Genomic DNA, 22,032 nt, shown 5'->3' on the forward strand with positions numbered 1-22,032 from the left:
TTTTCGTAAAAATTTCATTTTTTGACACAAAACTCATTTTATCAGAAACACACTCAGATATTTTTGCAAAACCTTGAAATTTTGGTCAAAATCCGCCATTTTAGGTACAAAAATTGGAATTTTTGAGTGGAAAAAAAACAAATTTTGGTAAAAAAAACCAGATTTTTTTGGAAAAAACCCCAAATTTTGTTAATAATTTCATTTTTGGAGACAAAACTCATTCTGGTAGAAACCCACTCCAATTTCTTTGTAAAACCTCAATATTTCGATCAAAAATTCTCATTTTACACCAAAAAATTTCGTAATTTTGATGAAAAAAACCCAATTTTTTTTGCAAAAAACTTTATTTCTCACTGGATTTTTCGGGGAAAAAAAGTGCAAATTTCGGGGTAAAAAACCCAAATTTTCAATAACACGCGGCGAGGGAATCACTGAAAACCACGGAGACGTTGACGGCGCCGGCGTTACCCGCGGATTTGTCGAGCGATTTCTGCGCCAGCCGCAGCGGGAGCCGCTCGTGCCCGACCAGGCAGGTGAAGACGCTCCCGGCGTCCCAATCCCGCCACGGCACCGTCAGGGCGCTCAGCGCCAGGTGGGCGTGGCCGGAAGGGGCGTGGCCGGTGTCGGGGCGGGGCCGGAAGGTGAGGGCGCGGTTTTGAGGGAGGGGTCGGCCATCTTGGAGCCACTGGACGAGGACGTCGGGCGGGTTGAAGTCGCGGAGGAGGCAGGTGAGGGTGGCCCAGGTGCGGGCGCGGAGTTGTTCCGGGGGCGGGGGGAGGAGGTACAGGGAGGGCGGGGACGCGTCCGGGGCTGGAAAGAGAAAAAATTTGGGGTGAAAAAGCGAAATTTTGGGAAATTTTGGGTGAAAATTGGGGATTTTTTGGGGTTTTTTTGGGATTTTTTTGGTGATAATTTGGGGATTTTAGGGTTAAAATTGAGGGAGTTTCGGGGTGAGAAAAGGAGAATTCGGGGAATTTTTGGGGTGAAAAATCTCAGGATTTGGGGTTTTGGGGTGAAAAAGTGAGATTTTGGGAAAATTCGGTGAAAATTGGGGATTTTTTTGGGTTTTTTTGGGATTTTTTTGGCGATAATTTGGGGATTTAAGGGTTAAAATTGAGGGAGTTTCGGGGTGAGAAAAGGAGAATTTGGGGAATTTTTGGGGTGAAAAATCTCAGGTTTTGGGGTGAAAAAGTGAAATTTTGGGAAATTTTGGGTGAAAATTGGGGGTTTTTTGGGGTTTTTTGGGATTTTTTTGGTGATAATTTGGGGATTTTAGGGTTAAAATTGGGGTTGGTTTTGGGGTGAGAAAAGGAGAATTTGGGGAATTTTTGGGGTGAAAAATCTCGGGATTTGGGGTTTTGGGGTGAAAAAGTGAGATTTTGGGAAATTTGGGGATTTCACGGCGAAAATTTGGGGATTTTTGGGGATTTTTGAGGTGGGAAAATTGGGGAGTAAAAGGTGAACCAAGGTTGGGGTTGGAACAGGGAAAATTTGGGGTTAGAAAATGAGATTTTGGGTCAAAATTGAGAAATTTGGGGGTTCAGGGTGAAAATTGGTAATTTGGGGGATTTTTTTTGGTGAAAATTTGGGAATTTTTGGATTTTTGGGGTGAAAATCTCTGGAGAAAAAGGTGAATCGAGGGTGGGGGCTCATCCGGGACTGGAATTAGGAAAATTTGGGGTGAAAAAGTGAAATTTTGGGAAAATTCCGGTGAAAATTGGGGGTTTTTTGGTCAAATGCGGCCATTTTGAATCTCAATCTTCCACCATTTTGGATCCCAAACCCAACTTTTGGCCATCTTGAATCCCCAACCCAAACTTCCACCATCTTGAATCCCAAAACAGCCGTCCACCATCTTGAACCCCAACCCAAATTCCGCCATTTTGGATCCCAACATTCCACCATCTTGGATCCCAAACCAACTGTCCACCATTTTGAATTCCCAACCCAACTTTCCACCATTTTGTATCCCAAACCCAACCATCGACCATCTTGGATCCCAACCCAACTTTCAACCATTTTGGATTCCCAACCCAAACATCAACCATCTTGAATCCCAAACCCAACCGTCCGCCATTTTGCATCCCAAACCTTCCACCATTTGGAATCCCAAAGCCAAATTTTGGCCATCTTGAATCCCCAACCCAAACTTCCGCCATTTTGGATCCCAACCATCAGCCATCTTGGATGTCAACCATCCACCATTTTGGATCCCCAACCCAAATTCCACCATCTTGAATCCCAGCAGTCCACCATTTTGGATCCCAAACCCAACTTTCCGCCATCTTGAATCCCAAACCAACCATCAACCATTTTGGATCCCAACTGTCCACCATTTTGGATCCCAATCTTCCACCATTTTGAATTCCCAACCATCAGCCATTTTGAATCCCAACCGTCCACCATCTTGAATCCCAACCTTCCACCATTTTGAATCCCCAACCCAACTTTCAACCATTTTGGATCCCCAACCCAAATTCCACCATTTTGGATCCCAATCTTCCACCATTTTGAATCCCAAACCCAACCATCAGCCATCTTGGATCCCCAACCAACCATCCACCATCTTGGATGCCAACCATCCACCATTTTGGATCTCCAATCCCAAACGTCCACCATCTTGTATCCCAACCATCCACCATTTTGGATCCCAACCCAAATTCCACCATTTTGAATCGCAACCTTCCACCATCTTGAATCCCAACCATCCACCATCTTGAATCCCAAACCCAACCATCCACCATCTTGAATCCCAACTGTCCACCATTTTGGACCCTCCACCCAACCATCCACCATCTTGGATCCCAACCTTCCACCATTTTGGATCCCAACCCATATTCCGCCATCTTAGATCCCAACCTTCCACCATTTTGGACCCCCAATCCCAACCTTCCACCATTTTGGATCCCAATCTTCCGCCATCTTGAATCCCAACCATCCACCATTTTGAACCCCAAACCCAACCATCGACCATCTTGACTCTCAACCTTCCACCATTTTGGATCCCCAACCCAACCATCGGCCATCTTGGATCCCAAACCCAACCTTCCACCATCTTGAATTCCAATCATCCACCATTTTGGATCCCAACATTCCACCATCTTGTATCCCAACCGTCTACCATTTTGAATCACAACCTTCCACCATTTTGAATCCCAAACCCAACCATCAGCCATCTTGGATCCCAACCCAACCGTCCACCATTTTGAACCCCAATCGTCCACCATTTTGGATCCCAAACCCAACTTTCGGCCATGTTGAATCCCAAACCAACCATTCCACCATCTTGAATCCCAACCATCCACCATCTTGAATCCCAACCTTCCACCATTTTGGATCCCAACCCAAATTCCACCATCTTAGATCCCAACCTTCCACCATCTTGATTCCCAACATTCCACCATCTTGAATCCCAACCCAACAGTCCACCATTTTGAACCCCAAACCCAACCTTCCACCATCTTGAATCCCAAACCAACCATCCACCATCTTGAATCCCAACTGTCCACCATTTTGGACCCTCCACCCAACCATCCACCATCTTGGATCCCAACCTTCCACCATTTTGGATCCCAACCCAAATTCCGCCATCTTAGATCCCAACCTTCCACCATTTTGAATCCCAACCGTCCACCATTTTGAATCCCAAACCCAACCATCCACCATCTTGAATCCCAACTTTCGGCCATCTTGAATCCCAAACCCAACCTCCCACCCTCTTCCCCTCAAACCCAGCCCACTTCCCGACCCCACCCAAACATTAACCAACTTCCTGTTTCCCCGTCACTCACACGTCGTCTTCCTCATGGTGACCTCTCGGGGGAAGAGCAGCTCGGGGTGGAGGACGCGGCACGTGAAGGTCTGGCCGGACTCCCAGGCCTCGACGCTCACCGTGGCCACGCCCTCGGCCGCCAGGAGCCCGTTGGCCTGCAGGGACGGCGCCGACGTCTTGGTGGCCAAGGGCTCGCCGTCCTCCTTGAGCCACGCGACGTCCAGGCCCTCGACGCCGGGCGGCAGGTTGGACACGCGGCAGGTCAGGCGCGCGGCCTGGTCGCGGAAGATGTCGGCGAAGAGCGGCGGCACCGGCTCCACGCGGATTTCGCCGGCGGCCAGGGGTTGGTCATCTGTTGGGTGGGGGGGTTGGGGGTGGTCAACTGGAAGGGTCTTGGTGATGGTTTGGGGGGTTTTTTGGGGTTTTTCTTTCGAAAATGGTTGTTGGTGTTGGTCAGTGGTCAACTGGAAGAGGCTTGATGGTGGTTTTGGGTTTTTTCCAACCCAACTCAACTCAACTGAACCCAACAATTCCAACTCAAACCAGCTCAACCCAACTCAAGCCAATTCAACAATCTCAAGTCAACTCAACAAACCCAACCCAACTCAACTCAACTCAACTCAACTTAACCCAACTCAACTCAACCCAACTCAACCCAACTCAACCCAACCCAACTCAATCCAACTCAACAATCCCAAGTCAATTCAACTCACCTCAACTCAAGTCAACTCAACAATCCCAACACAACCCAACTCAACCCAACTCAACTCAATGCAACAAATCCAACCCAACTCAACCCAACTCAACTCAACTCAACTCAACCCAACAATCCCAACCCAATTCAACAATCCCAACCCAACACAACCCAACAAACCCAACTCAACTCAACCCAACCCATCTCAACTCAACAATTGTAAGTCAACTCGACCCAACTCAACTCAACAATCCCAACCCAACCCAACCAAACTCAACCCAATTTAACTCAACCCAACCCAACCCAACTCAACAAACTCAACCCAACTCAACAAATCCAACTCAACTCAACCCAATTCAACAATCCCAACCCAACTCAACCCAACTCAACAAATCCAACTCAACCCAACACAACTCAACCCAACTCAACAAACCCAACCAAACCCAACTCAACTCAACAATCCTAAGTCAACTCAACCCAACCCAACTCAACTCAACAAACTCAACCCAACCCAACTCAACTCAACAAACTCAACACAACTCAACCTAACTCAACTCAACAATCCTAACCCTACAAACCCAACCCAATCCAACCCAACTCAACTCAACCCAACAAACCCAACAATCTCAACTCAACCCAAGTTAACTCAACAATCCCAACTCAACTCAACCCAACTCAACCCAACCCAACACAACTCAACCCAACCCAACCCAACTCAACCCAACTCAACCTAACTCAACTCAACTCAACACAATAAACTCATCCCAACTCAACTCAACCCAACCCAACCCAACTCAAAAATCCTAAGTCAACTCAACCCAACTCAACCCAACTCAACCCAACTCAACCCAACCCAACTCAACTCAACAAACTCAATGCAACTCAACAATCCCAACCCAACCCAACTCAACACAACCCAACCCAACCTCCACCAACCCCATTTTTTCGCCACCCCCCACCCAAATCTCACCCCAAAACCACCCCAAACCCCCCAAATCGCCCCAAAAAAACTCAAGAACTCCTCACATCCGCACTCCATGGCCTTGCTGGTGTTCCTCATCTCCTCGTCCGCCTGGCACGTGAAGACGTCGCCGCGGTCCCACTCGGACTCGGTCACCACCAACCGACTGCCGGTGACGAAGGCCCCGGAAGGTTCCGCGGCGGGGGGCTCGGCGGTGACGCCGTCGCGGAGCTCGGCGCCGTTTCGGAGCCATCGGATGGGGGCGGCGCCGGGGCCGCGCCGGGGCCCGCGGAGGCGGCACAGGAGGGTGGAGTTCCGGAAGGGGCCTTGGAAATCCTCGCGGGCCGGCGGGTGGAGGGTGAGCTCGGTGGGGATGGGGATGCGCGGGGAGTCTGGGGGGAGATGGGGGTGGTTTATTTTGGGGGGATTATGGGATTTTGGAGGAATTTTGGGGTTTTTGGGGAAATTTTGGGGTTTTTTGGGGAAAAATTTGGGATTTTTGGGGAAAAACTTTGAATTTTGGAAGGGAAATTGGGATTTTTTTGAAAAATTTGGGGTTTTTGGGGAAAAAAATGGGGATTTTTTTGGAAAATTTGGGGTTTTTGGGGAAAAATGGGCAATTTGGGAAAAAATTTTGGGGTTTTTGGGAAAAAAATGGGATTTTTGGTGAAAAATGGTATTTTTGTGGGTAAAATTTGGGGGTTTTGGGGGAAAATGGGATGCTTTTGGATAAAAAATTGGGATTTGGGGGAAAAATGGGGGATTTGGGATAAAAAATGGGGTTATGGGGGAAAATTTGGGGTTTTAAGGGGAAAAAAATGGGATGTTTTGGGAAAAAAATGGGGGATTTTGGGATTTTTTTGGGCGGACATTCATAACATTGTTTAGGATTTTTTGGGGATATTTGGGACATTTTTTGGGGACGTTTTTGGGGACATTTGGTCTATTTTTTAGTATTTTTTTGTGACATTTTGGATATTTTTGGGAAATAATTCAGGGTATTTTGGGGTTATTTTTGGGGGGAATTCAGGACTTTTTTTAGGATTTTTTGAGGACATTTGGGTCATTTTTTAGGATTTTTTTGGGGAAATTTTGGATATTTCTGAGACATAATTCAGGACTTTTTTGGGGTTTTTTGGGGACATTTTTGGGACATTTTTGGGACATAACTCTGGACATTTTGGGGGACATTTTTAGGATCTAATTCAGGGTATTTTTGGTTATTTGTGGAGGAACTCAGGACAATTTTTGGGGTTTTTTTTTAGACAATTTTTAGGAATTTTTGGGGACATTTTTGACTTTTTTTGGACATAATTCAGAATATTTCTGGGGACATTTGAGATGTTTTTTGGGGACTTTTTTTGGCGTTTTTGGGGACATTCAGAACATTTTTAGGATTTTTTGGGGGACATTTGGGTCATTTTCAAGGGGAAATTTTTTAGAATTTTTGGTGACATTCAGCCCATTTTTTGGGTTAATTTCCCAACACACTTTTAGGAATTTTTCACTCAATTTTTGGGTTGATTCCCAAGTTTTTGGGTCCCCCAGCACTCACCAGGATTGCTGACCTCGGCGCTTCTCTCCGCCCGCACTTGGGGACATTTTTGGGGACTTTTTTGGGTGACATTGGGGACATTTTTTAGGTTATTTGGGAGACATTTTTTTGACTATTTTCGGGGACATTTTTTAGGATTTTTTGAGGCAAACTTCAGAATATTTTTGGGAACATTCAGGACATTTTTTAGGACTTTTTTGGGGACATTCAGGACATTTTTGGGTTATTTTGGGGACACTTTAGTGTATTTTTTGGGATATTTTCAGGATTTTTTTGGATTTTTTTGGTTATTTTTGGGTTATTTTTTTGGTAATTTTGGGACATTCTTAAGACATAATTCAGGATTTTTTGGGGGACATTTTGCATATTTTTAGGACACAATTTAGAATGGTTTTGGTGACATCTTTTAGGATTTTTATGGGGGCATTTGGGCCATTTCCAGGGGGACTTTTTTTAGGAGTTTTTTGAGGACGGTTTTGACATTTTTGGAGACATTCAGGACTCTTTTTAGGAGTTTTTTGGGGATATTTTTGGGCTATATTTGGGGAAATTTGGGACATTTTTTGTGACATAATTCAGGATGTTCAGGACATTTTTTGGGACATTTGGGACATTTTTTTGCGATTTTTTTCCGGTCTTTTTTTTTTGACATTTTTGGAGGAATTCAGGACAATTTTTGGGTTATTTTTTGAAAACTTTTGATCCATTTTTGGGTTAATTCCCCCCATTTTTTGGCTCCCCCAGCACTCACCAGGATTGCTGACCTCGGCGCTCCTCTCCGCCCACACTTGGGGACATTTGGGGACATTTTTGACATTTTAGGACACAACTCACAATATTTTTTGGGATTTTTTGGGGGACATTTGGGTCATTTTTTGTGACAATTCAGGATATTTTTGGGACATAATTCAGAATATTTTTGGGGATTTTTTTGGAGACATTTTTGACATTTTTGGGGACATTCAGGACTTTTTTTAGGACATTTTCGAGGGGACATTTGGGTCATTTCTTGGAACATTTTTGGGGACATTTTTGGGTGACTTTGGGGGTATTTTTAAAGATTTTTTTTGGGGACATTTTGGATATTTTTGACACATAATTCAGGATATTTTTGGGACATAATTTAGTATTTTTTCGGGATATTTTTGGGGACATTTTTGGGGACGTTCAGGACTTTTTTCAGGAGGTTTTTTTTGGGGACAATTTGGGGACACATTTTAGGTTATTTTTGGGGACATTTGGGCCATTTTCAGGGAGACATTTTTAGGATTTCTTGAGGACTTTTGGCCCTTTTTTTTGGGTTAATTTTGGCCATTTTTAGGGCTATTTTGGGGAAACTTTTAAAGTTATTTTTGATATTTTTGGAGTATTTTTTTGAGGGCATTTGCGCCATTATTGGCCAATTTTTCGGGTCAATTTCGGCCATTTTTGGGTTAATTTCCCAACACATTTTTAGGAATTTTTCACTCAATTTTTGGGTTAATTCCCAAGTTTTTGGGTTCCTTTCCACTCACCAGGATTGCTGACCTCGGCGCTCCTCTCCCCCCACACTTGGGGACATTTTTGGGGACTTTTTTGGGTGACATTGGGGACATATTTTAGGTTATTTGGGAGACATTTTTTTGACTATTTTTGGGGACATTTTTTAGGATTTTTTGAGGCAAAATTCAGAATATTTTTGGGGACATTCAGGTCATTTTTTAGGACATTTTTGGGGACATTCAGGACATTTTTGGGTTATTTTGGGGACACTTCAGTGTATTTTTTGGGATATTTTCAGGATTTTTTTGGATATTTTTGGGGACATCTTTGGTTTATTTTTTTTGGTAATTTTGGGACATTCTTAAGACATAATTCAGGATTTTTTGGGGGGACATTTTGGACATTTTTAGGACACAATTCAGAATGTTTTTGGTGACAATTTTTAGGATTTTTTTGGGGGCATTTGGGACATTTTTGGGACATAATTCAGAATATTCTTGGGATATTTTCAGGATATTTTATGGGGGCATTTGGGCCATTTCCAGGGTGACCTTTTTTAGGATTTTTTTGAGGACATTTTTGACATTTTTGGAGACATTCAGGACTCTTTTTAGGAATTTTTTGGGGATATTTTTGGGCTATATTTGGGGAAATTTGGGACATTTTTTGTGACATAATTCAGGATGTTCAGGACATTTTTTGGGACATTTAGGACATTTTTTTGCGATTTTTTTCCGGTCTTTTTTTTTTGACATTTTTGGAGGAATTCAGGACAATTTTTGGGTTATTTTTTGAAAACTTTTCACCCATTTTTGTGTTAATTCCCCCCATTTTTTTGCTCCCAGCACTCACCAGGATTGCTGACCTCGGCGCTCCTCTCCGCCCGCGCCCCCCGCGCCCGGCACCGGAACGGCTGCCGCGCCTTCCCCTCCTCCGCCGCCATCCCCAGGCGCGACGCCGCCAGGAACGTTCCGGAAGCGCCCGGCACCGCCGGGAACGCCGCGCCCGCCGCGCTCCGGTTCTCCCGGTCGCTCCAGGCGAATCCCAGCGGCGCCGGCGCGAAGCCGACGGCGACGCAGCCGACGGAGAACGAGGAGGGCGAGGAGGAGGAGGAGGAGGAGGAGGAAGAGCAGGGGGAGAGCGGGAACACGGCGGGGTCGGAAACGCGCCCTGGGGGGGAAAAATGGGAAAAATTGGTGAGAAATGGGGAGATTTTGGGGAAAAATGGTGAAATTTTGTGATTTTATGGTGATTTTTGGTGAGATTTTGGGGAATTTTGGTGATTTTTGGTGAATTTTTGTGGAATTTTGTGAAATTTTGTGAAATTTTTTGGGTGATTTTTGGTGATTTCTGGTGAAACTTTGTGATTTTTTTGTGAATTTTGGTGAGATTTTAGTGAAATCTAGCAAAATTTTGTGAAAGTTCCTGAGATTTGGTGAATTTTGGTGAAATTTTGGTGGAATTTGCTAAAATTTGCTGAAACTAGGTGAATTTTGGGGAAGTTTGGTGAATTTTGGTGAAATTTTGTGGGATTTTTGTGATTTTTGGCGAATTTTTGCAAATTTTTGTATTTTTTGTGACTTTTTTTTCGGGATTTTGGTGGAATTTTGGTGGAATTCGGAGACATTTTGGTGAATTTTGTTGGAATTTCGTGAATTTTCATGGGTTTTGGTGGAATTTTTGTGAAAACTTGGTGAAATTTGCTAAATATTGCTGAAATCAGGTGAATTTTGGTGAATTTCGGCAAATTTTGGTGGATTTTGGGGAAATTTGGGGCAATTTTGTGGGATTATGGTGAAATTTGGTGAAATTTGGGGGAATTTGGTGGATTTTGGTGAAATTTTGTGATTTTTTTTCTGAATTTTTTTGAATTTCGGTGAATCTCTGTGAAATTTTGGTGAGATTTTGGTGGATTTTGGCAGAATTTGGTGAATTTTGGTGAATTTTGATGAATTTAAATGAATTTTTTGTGAAATTTTGTGGTATTTTGTGAATTTTGATGAATTTTGGTGATTTTTGGTGAAATTTTGGCCAATTTTGGTGGATTTTTGGTGGAAATGGAGGAATTTTGAGGGATAAGGGGAAAATTGACCAGTATGGACCAGTACAGACCAGTCCCAGCTAGTACTGACCAGTATAGCTCAGTATGGACCAGTATGGACCAGTACAACCCAGTACAGACCGGTCCCAGCTAGTATAGACCAGTACAAACCAGTATAGCCCAGTATAGCCCTGTACAGCCCAGTACAACCCAGTACAGACCAGTCCCAGCTAGTACTGACCAGTACAAACCAGTACAGCCCAGTATAGCTCATCATGAACCAGTACGGACCGGTTCCAGCTTGTACTGACCAGTACAAACCAGTACAGCTCAGCACGGCCCAGTCCAGACCAGTCCCAGCTAGTACTGACCAGTACAAACCAGTACAGCCCAGTGCGGATCAGTCCAGACCAGTCCCAGCTAGTAATGACCAGTACAAACCAGTACAGCCCAGTACAGTCCAGCACGACACAGTGCAGCCCAGTACGGACCAGTATAGCCCAACACGCACCTGTGCAGCCCAGCACAGCCCAGTACAGCCCAGTACGGACCAGTACAGACCAGTACGGACCAGTACAGACCAGTTCCAGCTAGTACTGACCAGTATAGCCCAGTATGGACCAGTACAAATCAGCACAGCCCAGTATGGACCAGTACAGACTGGTCCAAGCTAGTGCTGATCAGTACAAACCAGTACAGCCCAGTCCAGACCGGTCCCAGCTAGTACAGCCCAGTACAAACCAGTATAGCCCAGTACAGCCCAGTAGGGACCAGTATGGACCGGTCCGAGCTAGTACTGACCAGTATAAACCAGTACAGCCCAGTACTGCCCAGTATGGAATGGTTCAAGCTGGTACTGACCAGTACAAACCAGTACAGCCCAGTACGGACCAGTATGGACTGGTTCCAGCTGGTACTGACCAGTACAAACCAGTATAGCCCAGAACAGCTCAGCACGGCCCAGTACAGCCCAGTACGACCCAGTACGGACTGGTCCGAGTTAGTACTGACCAGTACAGCCCAGTATGGACCAGTACGACCCAGTCCAGACTGGTCCGAGCTAGTACTGACCAGTACAAACCAGTATAGCCCAGTATGGACCAGTACGGACCAGTACAGCCCAGTACGGCCCAGTACAGGCCAGTACGACCCAGTACGGACCAGTCCCAGCTAGTACTGACCAGTATAGCCCAGTATGGACCACTATGGACCAGTACAGCCCAGTATAGCTCATCATGGACCAGTACGGACCGGTCCCAGCTTGTACTGCCCAGTACAAACCAGTACAGCCCAGTAGGGACCAGTACGGACCAGTACAGCCCAGTATGGACCAGTACAGCCCAGTACGACCGGTCCCAGCTAGTACTGACCAGTACAAACCAGTATAGCCCAGTATAGCCCTGTACAGCCCAGTACAGACCAGTACAGCTCAGCATGGCCCAGTACAGCCCAGTACGGACCAGTACAACCCAGTACGGCCCAGTACGGCCCAGTCCAGACTGGTCCGATCTAGTACTGATCAGTACAAACCAGTATAGCCCAGTACGGACCAGTATGGCCCAGTGCAAACCAGTACAGCCCAGTACGGAGCAGTACAGCTCAGCACGGACCAGTACAACCCAGTACAGCCCAGTCCAGACCGGTCCCAGCTAGTACTGACCAGTACAAACCAGTACAGCCCAGTGTGGACCAGTCCAGACCAGTCCCAGCTAGTACTGACCAGTACAAACCAGTACAGCCCAGTATAGCTCATCATGAACCAGTACGGACCGGTCCCAGCTAGTACTGACCAGTACAAACCAGTACAGCTCAGCATGGCCCAGTACGACCCAGTACAGACCGGTCTGAGCTAGTACTGACCAGTACAAACCAGTACAGCCCAGTACAGCTCAGCACGGCCCAGTCCAGACCAGTCCCAGCTTGTACTGACCAGTATAGCCCAGTATGGACCAGTATAGCCCAGTACAGCCCAGTACTGACCAGTACAAACCAGTACAGCTCAGCACGGACCAGTACAGCCCAGTATGGCCCAGTACAGCCCAGTCCAGACCGGTCCCAGCTTGTACTGCTCAGTACAAACCAGTATAGCCCAGTACGGACCAGTACAGCTCAACACAGCCCAGTACTAGCTGGTCCCAGCTAGTACTGACCAGTACAAACCAGTATAGGCCAGTACAGACCAGTATAGCCCAGTACGGCCCGGTCCAGATCGGTCCCAGCTTGTACTGACCAGTATAAACCAGTATAGCCCAGTACAGCCCAGCACGGCCCAGTCCAGACCGGTCCCAGCTTGTACTGACCAGTACAAACCAGTATAGTCCAGTATGGACCAGTATAGCCCAGTACAGCCCAGTACTGACCAGTACAAACCAGTACAGCTCAGCACGGGCCAGTACAGCCCAGTACAGACCAGTATAGCCCAGTACGACCCGGTCCAGATTGGTCCCAGCTTGTACTGACCAGTACAAACCAGTACAGCCCAGTACAAACCAGTGCAGCCCAGTACAGACCAGTCCAGACCAGTCCCAGCTAGTACTGCCCAGTACAAACCAGTATAGCCCAGTACGGACCAGTACAGACCGGTCCCAGCTTGTACTGACCAGTACGGACCAGTATGGCCCAGTACAGCTCAGTCCAGACCGGTCCCAGCTTGTACTGACCAGTACAAACCAGTATAGCCCAGTATGAACCATTATGGCCCAGTACAAACCAGTACAGCCCAGTACGGCCCAGTACAGACCAGTCCCAGCTAGAACTGACCACTACACACCAGTATAACCCAGTATGGACCAGTACAGACCAGTACGGACCAGTACAGTCCAGTCTAAACCAGTCTAAACCAGTACAGCCCAGTATGGACCAGTTCCAACCAGTACAGCCCAGTATGACCAGTCCAAACCAGTACAACCAGTCCAAACCATTTCAAACCAGTTCAAACCAGTATGACCAGTACAAACCAGTACAACCAGTCCAAACCATTTCAAACCAGTTCAAACCAGTATGACCAGTACAAACCAGTCCAAACCAATTTCCCATCCCCCCAATTAATCCCCCTCATTAATTCCCCTTATTAACGCCTAATAATGATCAACATTAATTAATAAAATTAATAAAATCGCCTCTTAACCCCCAATTAATGCAATCAATTAATATCCATTAATCATCAATTAAAACCCATCTGGAAATTAATTGAAATCGATCAGAAATCGATTAGAATGGGTTGAAATTGATTGAAAACCGATTAATAATTAATTAAACTTTTTCAAGTCTAATTAAAGCAATTAATGACTAATTAAAGCTATTAAAAACCAATAAATACCATTTAAAACTAATTAATCCAAATAAAATCTAATTAATCCCATTAAAAATCTAATTAATTCCATTAATAATCTAATAAATACCATTAAAATCTAATAAATAACATTAATTATCTAATTAAACCAATTAAAACCTGTTAAACTGAAATTAATTCGATTAAAAGCAATTAAAACTAAATAAAATCAATCAAAATCAATTAATAACAAATTAAACCTCAATTAATTTATAATTAAACCGATTAAAATTCAATTAATGAAATTATTATTAATTAAATAAACTCAAATAAAAACGGAATTAAAGGAATCAAAATCCATCAATTAATTAAATTAAATTCAGAATATTTTCCCATAATTAAAGAAATTGAATTGATTAAAAATCGATTGAAATTAATTAAAATGGATTAAAATTGAATTAAATTAATTAAAGTTAAATAAATCTGGTTAAAATTAAAATAAAACTGTTAAAACTGTTAAATTAAATTAAATTAAATTAAAACTATTTAAACTAATTAAAACCTATTAAATTAATTTAAAATTAATTAAAATTTATTAAAACTAATTGAAACCAACTAAATTCTATTAAAATAAATTAAAAACTAATAAAAGCTTTTAAATTAAATTAAATTCAATTAAAAGTGAATTTAAAGTAAATAAACTAAATTAAAATCAATGAAACCAAATTAAATAAAATTTAAAATAAATTAAAATTAAATTAAACCGAATAAAGTAATTTCTTATTAAATTAAACCAATTAAAATAATTTAAAATTAAATTAAACCAAGTGAGAATTAATTAACATCAATTAAAATTAAATTTTAAAAAATTAAAACTAAATTAAATTAAATTAAAAGGAAATTAAACTCGATTAAAAAACTGAATTAAAACCGATTAAAATTCGATTAAAACCAATTAAAATTCAATTAAAACTCAATTGAAATCAATTAAAATGAAACAAAATTAATTAAATCTCAATTAAAACCAATTAAAACCAATTAATTCCCCCTCAAATCCTCCCAATTAAATTTCAAAAACTTTTTGTAAAATTCTCTTTTTTTACCCCAAAAATTCAATTTTTCTCCCTAAAAATCTGCCCAAAAATCGAATTTTTCTGCTTAAAAAATTCTCTTTACAACCCGAAATTTCTTTCTTAAAACTCAATTTTTTTCCTCTTAAAAATTCGATTTTTTCTCTTTAAAAAATCTCATTTTTAACCCAAATTTCCCCCTAAAAATTCAATTTATTTCCCCTCAAAAAATTAAATTTTTCTCTTAAAAAATTCTCATTTTTAACCCAAACCCCCCCCTAAAAATTCAATTTATTTCCCCTTAAAAATTCAATTTTTTCCTCTCAAAATTCTCATTTTTGACCCGAATTTTTGCCCAAAATTCGATTTTTTTCCCCCAATCCCCCAGGTGTTGTTTTCGACCCCTGAAAAGGGGAAATAAAATAAAAATAAACCCCAAAGTTCCCGATTTTTGTTTTTTTCGAAACTTTTCCGGGCTGAATTTCTCCTTTTTGGGCACTTTCGGTTTCGGGGTCTTTTTTTAAATTTTGGGTGAAAAAAAGAGGAAAAAAATTCAATTTTTAAATTTGTTTTAATCGGATTTTAATTCAATTTTTTAATTGGTTTTAATCGGATTTTAATTGATTTTTAATAAAGTTTTTTATGTGGTTTTAATTGGGTTTTAATTTGATTTTATTCGGGTTTTAATTCAATTTTTAATTTGGTTTTAATTTGGTTTTAATCGAATTTTTAATTGATTTTAATTTCTTTTTAATTAGATTTTTAATTCAATTTTTAGTTGAATTTTTAATCGGTTTTAATTGAATTTTTAATTGGCTTTAATTAATTTTTATTTGGATTTTAATTAGATTTTAATTATTGAATTTTTTTTGTTTTCGAGATTTTAATTTTATTTCTTTGAGTGTTTTAATTTAATTTAAAATTCGATTTAATTTAAATTTAAATTAATTAAATTAAATTAAACTTAATAAAATTTAATTTAATTTGATTCAATTTAATTTTAATCAAATTGATTTAATTTAATTTAATATAATTTAATTTGATTGAATTGAATTCGATTTATTTAATTTAATTTCATTAATTAATTTATTAATGTAATTAATTTGATTTAATTTAATTTAATTTTTTATTTGATTTAATTTCATTTATTTCCTTTATTTGCTTTAATTCGATTTAATTTCATTTATTTATTTGTCACGATTTAATTAATTTAATTTATTTTATTAAATGAATTAATTTATTTCAATTAGATTTAATTAATTTAATTTTAAAAATCAAATTTTTCCTCAAATATTTTCTCCTTTTTTAAAAAATTATTTCCGTAATTTTTAATTAATTTTATTTCTTTTTTTTTCTCATTTATTTCTCAATTTTTTCTCCTTTTATTTTCAATTTTTGATTAATTTTAAATTAATTTTTAATTAATTTTATTTCTCTTTTTACCTCGATTTTTTCTCAATTTTTTCTCAATTTTTAATCAATTTTTAATTAATTTTTTCTCCAATTTTAATTAATTTTATTTCTCTTTTTTCTCATTTTTTCCTCAATTTTTTTTCCATTTTTTCTCAATTTTTAATTAATTTTTAATCAATTTTTAATTAATTTAATTTCTCTTTTTTCTCATTTTTTTCCTCAATTTTTTTTCATTTTTTTTCAATTTTAAATCAATTTTTAATTTAATTTTACTTTTTTCTCATTTTTTCCCTCAATTTTTAATCAATTTCAAATCAATTTTAAATTAATTTAATTTCTCTTTTTTCTCATTTTTTTCCTCAATTTTTAATCAATTTTTAATCAATTTTTAATTACTTTTAATTAATTTAATTTCTCTTTTTTCTCATTTTTTCCTCAATTTTTAATCAATTTTTAATCACTTTTTAATTAATTTAATTTCTCTTTTTTCCATTTTTCCCCCTTTAATTCCATTTTTTAATTTTCCCATTTCCCCCCTTTTTTCCCCCAAACTCACCTTTAAAAACCTGGAAAAAAAAATCAAATTTTACCCCAAAATTCGCTTTTTTTGCCCCAAAATTTTAAATTTAAATCCCTTTAAAATTCGCAATTTTATACCCGAAAAAAACCCCAAAAATTCGATTTTTTACCCCAAAAAATCAACTTAAAAACCCGAATTTTCATCATTAAAAAATTAAATTTTCACCCCAAATATTTTGAATTTTTTCCCCCCAAATTTACGAATTTCTACATTAAAAAAAACCCAAAAAATCGAATTTTAAACCCAAAAAATTCAATTTTTTCGCTAAAAAAATCGATTTTAAAGACAAAAAAATTCAATTTTTTCCACCTAAAAACACCCGAAAAATTCAAATTTTTAACCCAAAAAAATCCAAATTTTGGGGTGAAAAAACCGAATTTTGGGTCTTAAAAAAATAAAATTTGGGGGAAAAAAATTCAAATTTTAGACAGAAAAAACCCGAATTTTGGGTCTAAAAAATCAAATTTTTGGGTGAAAAAAATCGTGATTTTGGGGTGAAAAAACTGATTTTTTGGGGCCAAAAAACCCCGATTTTTGGTTTTAAAAAATCGAATTTTAGGAAAACAAAACCCGATTTTTAGGTCTAAAAAAATCAGATTTTTGGGACTAAAAAAAATCGAATTTTTGGGGACTAAAAAATCGAATTTTTTAGGGAAAAAAATCCGAATTTTCGGGGTCAAAAACCCGAATTTTTGGGTCTAAAAAATCGATTTTTCGGGGGAAAAACACACGAATTTTGGGGAGAAAAAATCGAATTTTTGAGGTCTAAAAATCGAATTATTTGGGGTCAAAAACCCGAATTTTGTGTCTAAAAAATTAAATTTTTTTGGGAAAAAAATCTGAATATTCGGGCTCAAAAAATGGAATTTTTGGGGTCAAAAACCCGAATTTCGGGGGAAAAAAAATCAAATTTTTGAGTCTAAAAATCGAATTTTCGGGGAAAAAACCCCAATTTTAGGGTCTAAAAAATTAAATTTTTGGGGTCTAAAAAATCAAATTTTCGGGGAAAAAAATCGAATTTTTGGGTCTAAAAAATCGAAGTTTTGAGGTCTAAAAAATCAAATTTTCGGGGGAAAAAAATCCGAATTTAGGGTCTAAAAAATTAAATTTTTAGGTCTAAAAAATCAAATTTTTGAGGTCAAAAAAATCAAATTTTCGGGGTCTAAAAAATCGAATTTTCGGGGAAAAAAACCCCAATTTTAGGGTCTAAAAAATTAAATTTTTGAGTCTAAAAATCGAATTTTTTGGGGTCTAAAAAATCAAATTTTCGGGTCTAAAAAATCAAATTTTCGGGTCTAAAAAATCGAATTTTTGGGTCTAAAAAATCAAATTTTCGAGGTCTAAAAAATCGAATTTTCGGGGAAAAAAAACCCGAATTCTGGGTCTAAAAAATAAAATTTTCTGGGAAAAAAAATCTAATTTTCGGGGTCTAAAAAATCAAATTTTCAGGGTCAAAACCCCGAATTTTAGAATCTAAATAAATCAAATTTTCGGGGTCTAAAAAATCAAATTTTAGGGAGAAAAACCCAATTTTTGAGGTCAAAAAATCGAATTTTTTGGGTCTAAAAATCGAATTTTCGGGGTCTAAAAAAATCAAATTTTGGGTCTAAAAATCAAATTTTCGGGGTCGAAAAAATCAAATTTTCGGGGAAAAAAACCCAATTTTTGAGGTCAAAAAATCCAATTTTTAGGTGAAAAAAATCGAATTTTAGGGTCTAAAAAAATCAAATTTTCGGGGGAAAAAAATCAAATTTTCGGGGACAAAAAACCCAATTTTTGGGTCTAAAAAATCAAATTTTCGGGTCTAAAAAATCGAATTATTTGAGTCAAAAAACCCAAATTTTAGGGTCTAAAAAATCAAATCTTTGGGGTCTAAAAAATCAAATTTTCGGGGAAAAAAATCAAATTTTCGAGGTCAAAAAATCGAATTTTCGGGGAAAAAAATCCAATTTTTGGGTCTAAAAAATCAAATTTTCGGGGTCAAAAAATCAAATTTTCGGGGAAAAAAATTCAAATTTTCGGGGAAAAAAACCGAATTTTTGAGGTCAAAAAATCGAATTTTTGGGTCCCCCACCCGAATTTTGGGTCGAAAAACGCGAATTTTGGGGTCCCCCACCCGAATTTTGGGTCGAAAAACGCGAATTTTTGGTCAGAATTCCCGAATTCTGAGTGGAAAATCCCGAATTTCGGGTCGGAACTCACCGCTGGAGACGGTGACGGTGGTGCCGCTGCCCCAGGCGTCAATAGCAGCACCCACGGTGGGCGGGGGAGGCGAAGGAGCCGCGCAAAAACCTCGAATTGGGGAGAAAAAACACAAAAATTGGGATTTTTGGTAAAAAAAATGGGTATTTTTGGGGAAAAAATCGGATTTTTTGGGGAAAAAATGGTAAAAAATGGCGATTTTTGGGTGAAAAAAAATGAATTTTTGGAGGGGAAAAATGCCTCAAGTTAGGGATTAAAAAACCCCGAATTTTTTGGGTGAAGAAAATAAAATTTTGGGGTGAAAAAAGCGGATTTTGGGGTTTTTGGTAATAAAAATGTGAATTTTTTGGGAAAAAATCGGATTTTTTGGGGAAAAAATGGTGGGAAAAAGGCGGATTTTGGGTGGAAAAAAATCGTGAGTATGAGGGGTAAAAAAATAGATGAATTTTGGGGTGAAAAACACAAAAAATTGGGGGTTTTGGTAACAAAAATGGGAATTTTTGAGGAAAAAATCTGATTTTTTGGGGAAAAAATGGCGATTTTATGGTGGAAAAAAATGGATTTTGGAGTGAAAAATGTGCAGAGGTTGGGATTTAAAAAAACCCGAAATTTGGGGGTGAAAAAATAAAAATTTGGGGTGAAAAACACAAAAATTGGGGGTTTTGGTAACAAAAATGGGAATTTTTGGGGAAAAAAAATCGGATTTTTTGGGGAAAAAATGGTAAAAAATGGCGAATTTTGGGTGGAAAAAATCGTAAATTTGAGTGGTTGAAAACTAGACGAATTTTTTGAGTGAAGAAAATAAAATTTTGGGGTGAAAAACACAAAAATTGGGGGTTTTGGTAATAAAAATGTGAATTTTTGGGGAAAAAAAATCGGATTTTTTGGGGAAAAAATGGCGATTTTTGGGTGGAAAAAAATGGATTTTGGAGGGGAAAAATGCCTCAAGTTTGGGATTAAAAATCTCAGAAATTTGGGGGTGAAAAAAATAAAATTTTGGGGTAAAAAAAGCGGATTTTGGGGGTTTTGGTAATAAAACCGGGAATTTTTGGGGAATAAAAATCGGATTTTGGGGGAAAAAAATTGTAAAAAATGGCGATTTTTTTTTTTTTTTTAAAAATGAAGGATTTTAGACTTTAAAAACTCCGAATTTTGCGGTGAAAAAAAATCAAATTTTGGGTGAAAAAAGCGGATTTTGGGGTTTTTATTAACAAAAATGTGAATTTTTGGGGGAAAAAAACCGAATTTTGGGTGTTTTTGAGCGGAGTTTTTTGGGATTTTTTAGGGAGGAAGAGAAGAAGAAAAGAGAGGGGAGAGGGAAGGAAAAAATGAGGAAATTTTGGGGGAAAAATTTGAAAAAACGGGAATAAACGGTTAAAAATGGCGATTTTTTGTGATTTTATTGGAAAAAATGGGTGAAAAAATTGAATTTTTGGGATTTTTTTGGGGTTTTTTTAGAGATTTTTGGGGTTTTTTTGGGGGTGGGTGAAGAGGGGTAAAAAGAGAGGGGAGAAATTTGGGGTAAAAAAAGGAAAAAATGGAAAAAAATGGTTAAAAATGGCGATTTTTTGGGATTTTATGGGGAAAAATGGGTGAAAAAATTGAATTTTTGGGGTTTTTTGGTGATTTTTTTGTGATTTTTTTTGTAACTTTTTTGTGACTTTTTGATGATTTTTGATGATTGTTGGAAATTTTGGGACTTTTTCTGGTTTTTTTGTGATTTTTGTGATTTTTTTGCGATTTTTCCGTGATAATAAACGAAATACATAAAATAAAAAGAAATAAAAAATAAAAATAAAAAATAAAAATGAAATTAAAAACCCCAAAATGAAATGAAATTAAAATTTAAAAATAAAATAAAGGTAAAAATGATATTAAATTAAATAAAAACACAAAGAAAAAGAAAAAGAAAAATAAATAAAGATAAAATAAAATAAAATTTAAAAAATAAAATATAGATGAAAATGAAATTAAATGAAATTTAATTAAAAATAAAAATAAAAATAAATAAAAATAAAATAAAATAAAATACATCAAATAAAAAGAAATAAAAATGACAATATCAATAAAAATAATAATAACAATAAAAATAAAAATAAAAATAAAAATAAAAATAAAAATAAAAATAAAAATAAAAATAAAAATAAAAATAAAAATAGAAATAAAAATAAAAATAAAAATAGAAATAGAAATAAAAATAAAAATAAAAATAAAAATAAAATAAAAATAAACCATAACAAAAATAAACTAAATTAAATTAAATGAAATTTTAAAAATAAAATAAAGATAAAAATTAAATTAAATTAAGTTAAATAAAGATAAAAATAAATTAAATTTGGTTTTTTTGGGGTTGAATTTTGGGTGAAATTCGGGCGATTTTGGGTTTATTGAGTTGAATTTTGTGTGAAATTTGGACGATTTTGGGATTTTTTGGGTTGAATTTTGGGTTTTTTTGGGTGATTTTGGGTTTTTGAGTTGAATTTTGGGTGAAATTCGGACGATTTTGGGATTTTTGAGTTGAATTTTGGGTGAAATTTGGAAAATTTTGGGTTTTTAAGTTGAATTTTGGGTAAAATTTGGACAATTTTGGGTTTTTTGGGCTGAATTTTGGGTGAAATTCGGTCGATTTTAGGTTTTTGAGTTGAATTTTGGGTGAAATTCAGGTGATTTTGGGATTTTTGAGTTGAATTTTGGGTGAAATTTGGACGATTTTGGGTTTTTTTGGGTTGGATTTTGGGTGAAATTCGGAGGATTTTGGGTTTTTTGTGTTGGATTTTGGGTGAAATTTGGAAAATTTTGGGTTTTTGGTTTGAATTTTGGGTGAAATTCGGGCGATTTTGGGATTTTTGGGTTGAATTTTTGGTGAAATTCAGACGATTTTTGGGTTTTTTTGGGTGAAATTCGGACGATTTTGGGTTTTTAGGTTGGATTTTGGGTAAAATTTGGAGGATTTTGGGTTTTTTGGGTTGAATTTTGGGTGAAATTTGGAAA

General features: G+C 38.0%; 1 gene segment (V, D, J or C); it reads right to left on the reverse strand.

The window, feature by feature from the left end:
- Window positions 1-406: 406 nt before the first annotated feature.
- Window positions 407-22,032, reverse strand: part of LOC117011297 — a 45,507-nt gene continuing 23,881 nt past the window's right edge. Inside the window, 5 exon segments of the C gene segment in view lie at window positions 407-810; window positions 3,792-4,124; window positions 5,493-5,819; window positions 9,317-9,634; window positions 19,042-19,088. Of these exon segments, the coding sequence occupies window positions 407-810; window positions 3,792-4,124; window positions 5,493-5,819; window positions 9,317-9,634; window positions 19,042-19,088 (1,429 nt within the window).

This window comes from Catharus ustulatus, unplaced genomic scaffold, assembly GCF_009819885.2.
Source record: "Catharus ustulatus isolate bCatUst1 unplaced genomic scaffold, bCatUst1.pri.v2 scaffold_106_arrow_ctg1, whole genome shotgun sequence".
In the NCBI taxonomy this organism is placed as follows: domain Eukaryota; kingdom Metazoa; phylum Chordata; class Aves; order Passeriformes; family Turdidae; genus Catharus; species Catharus ustulatus.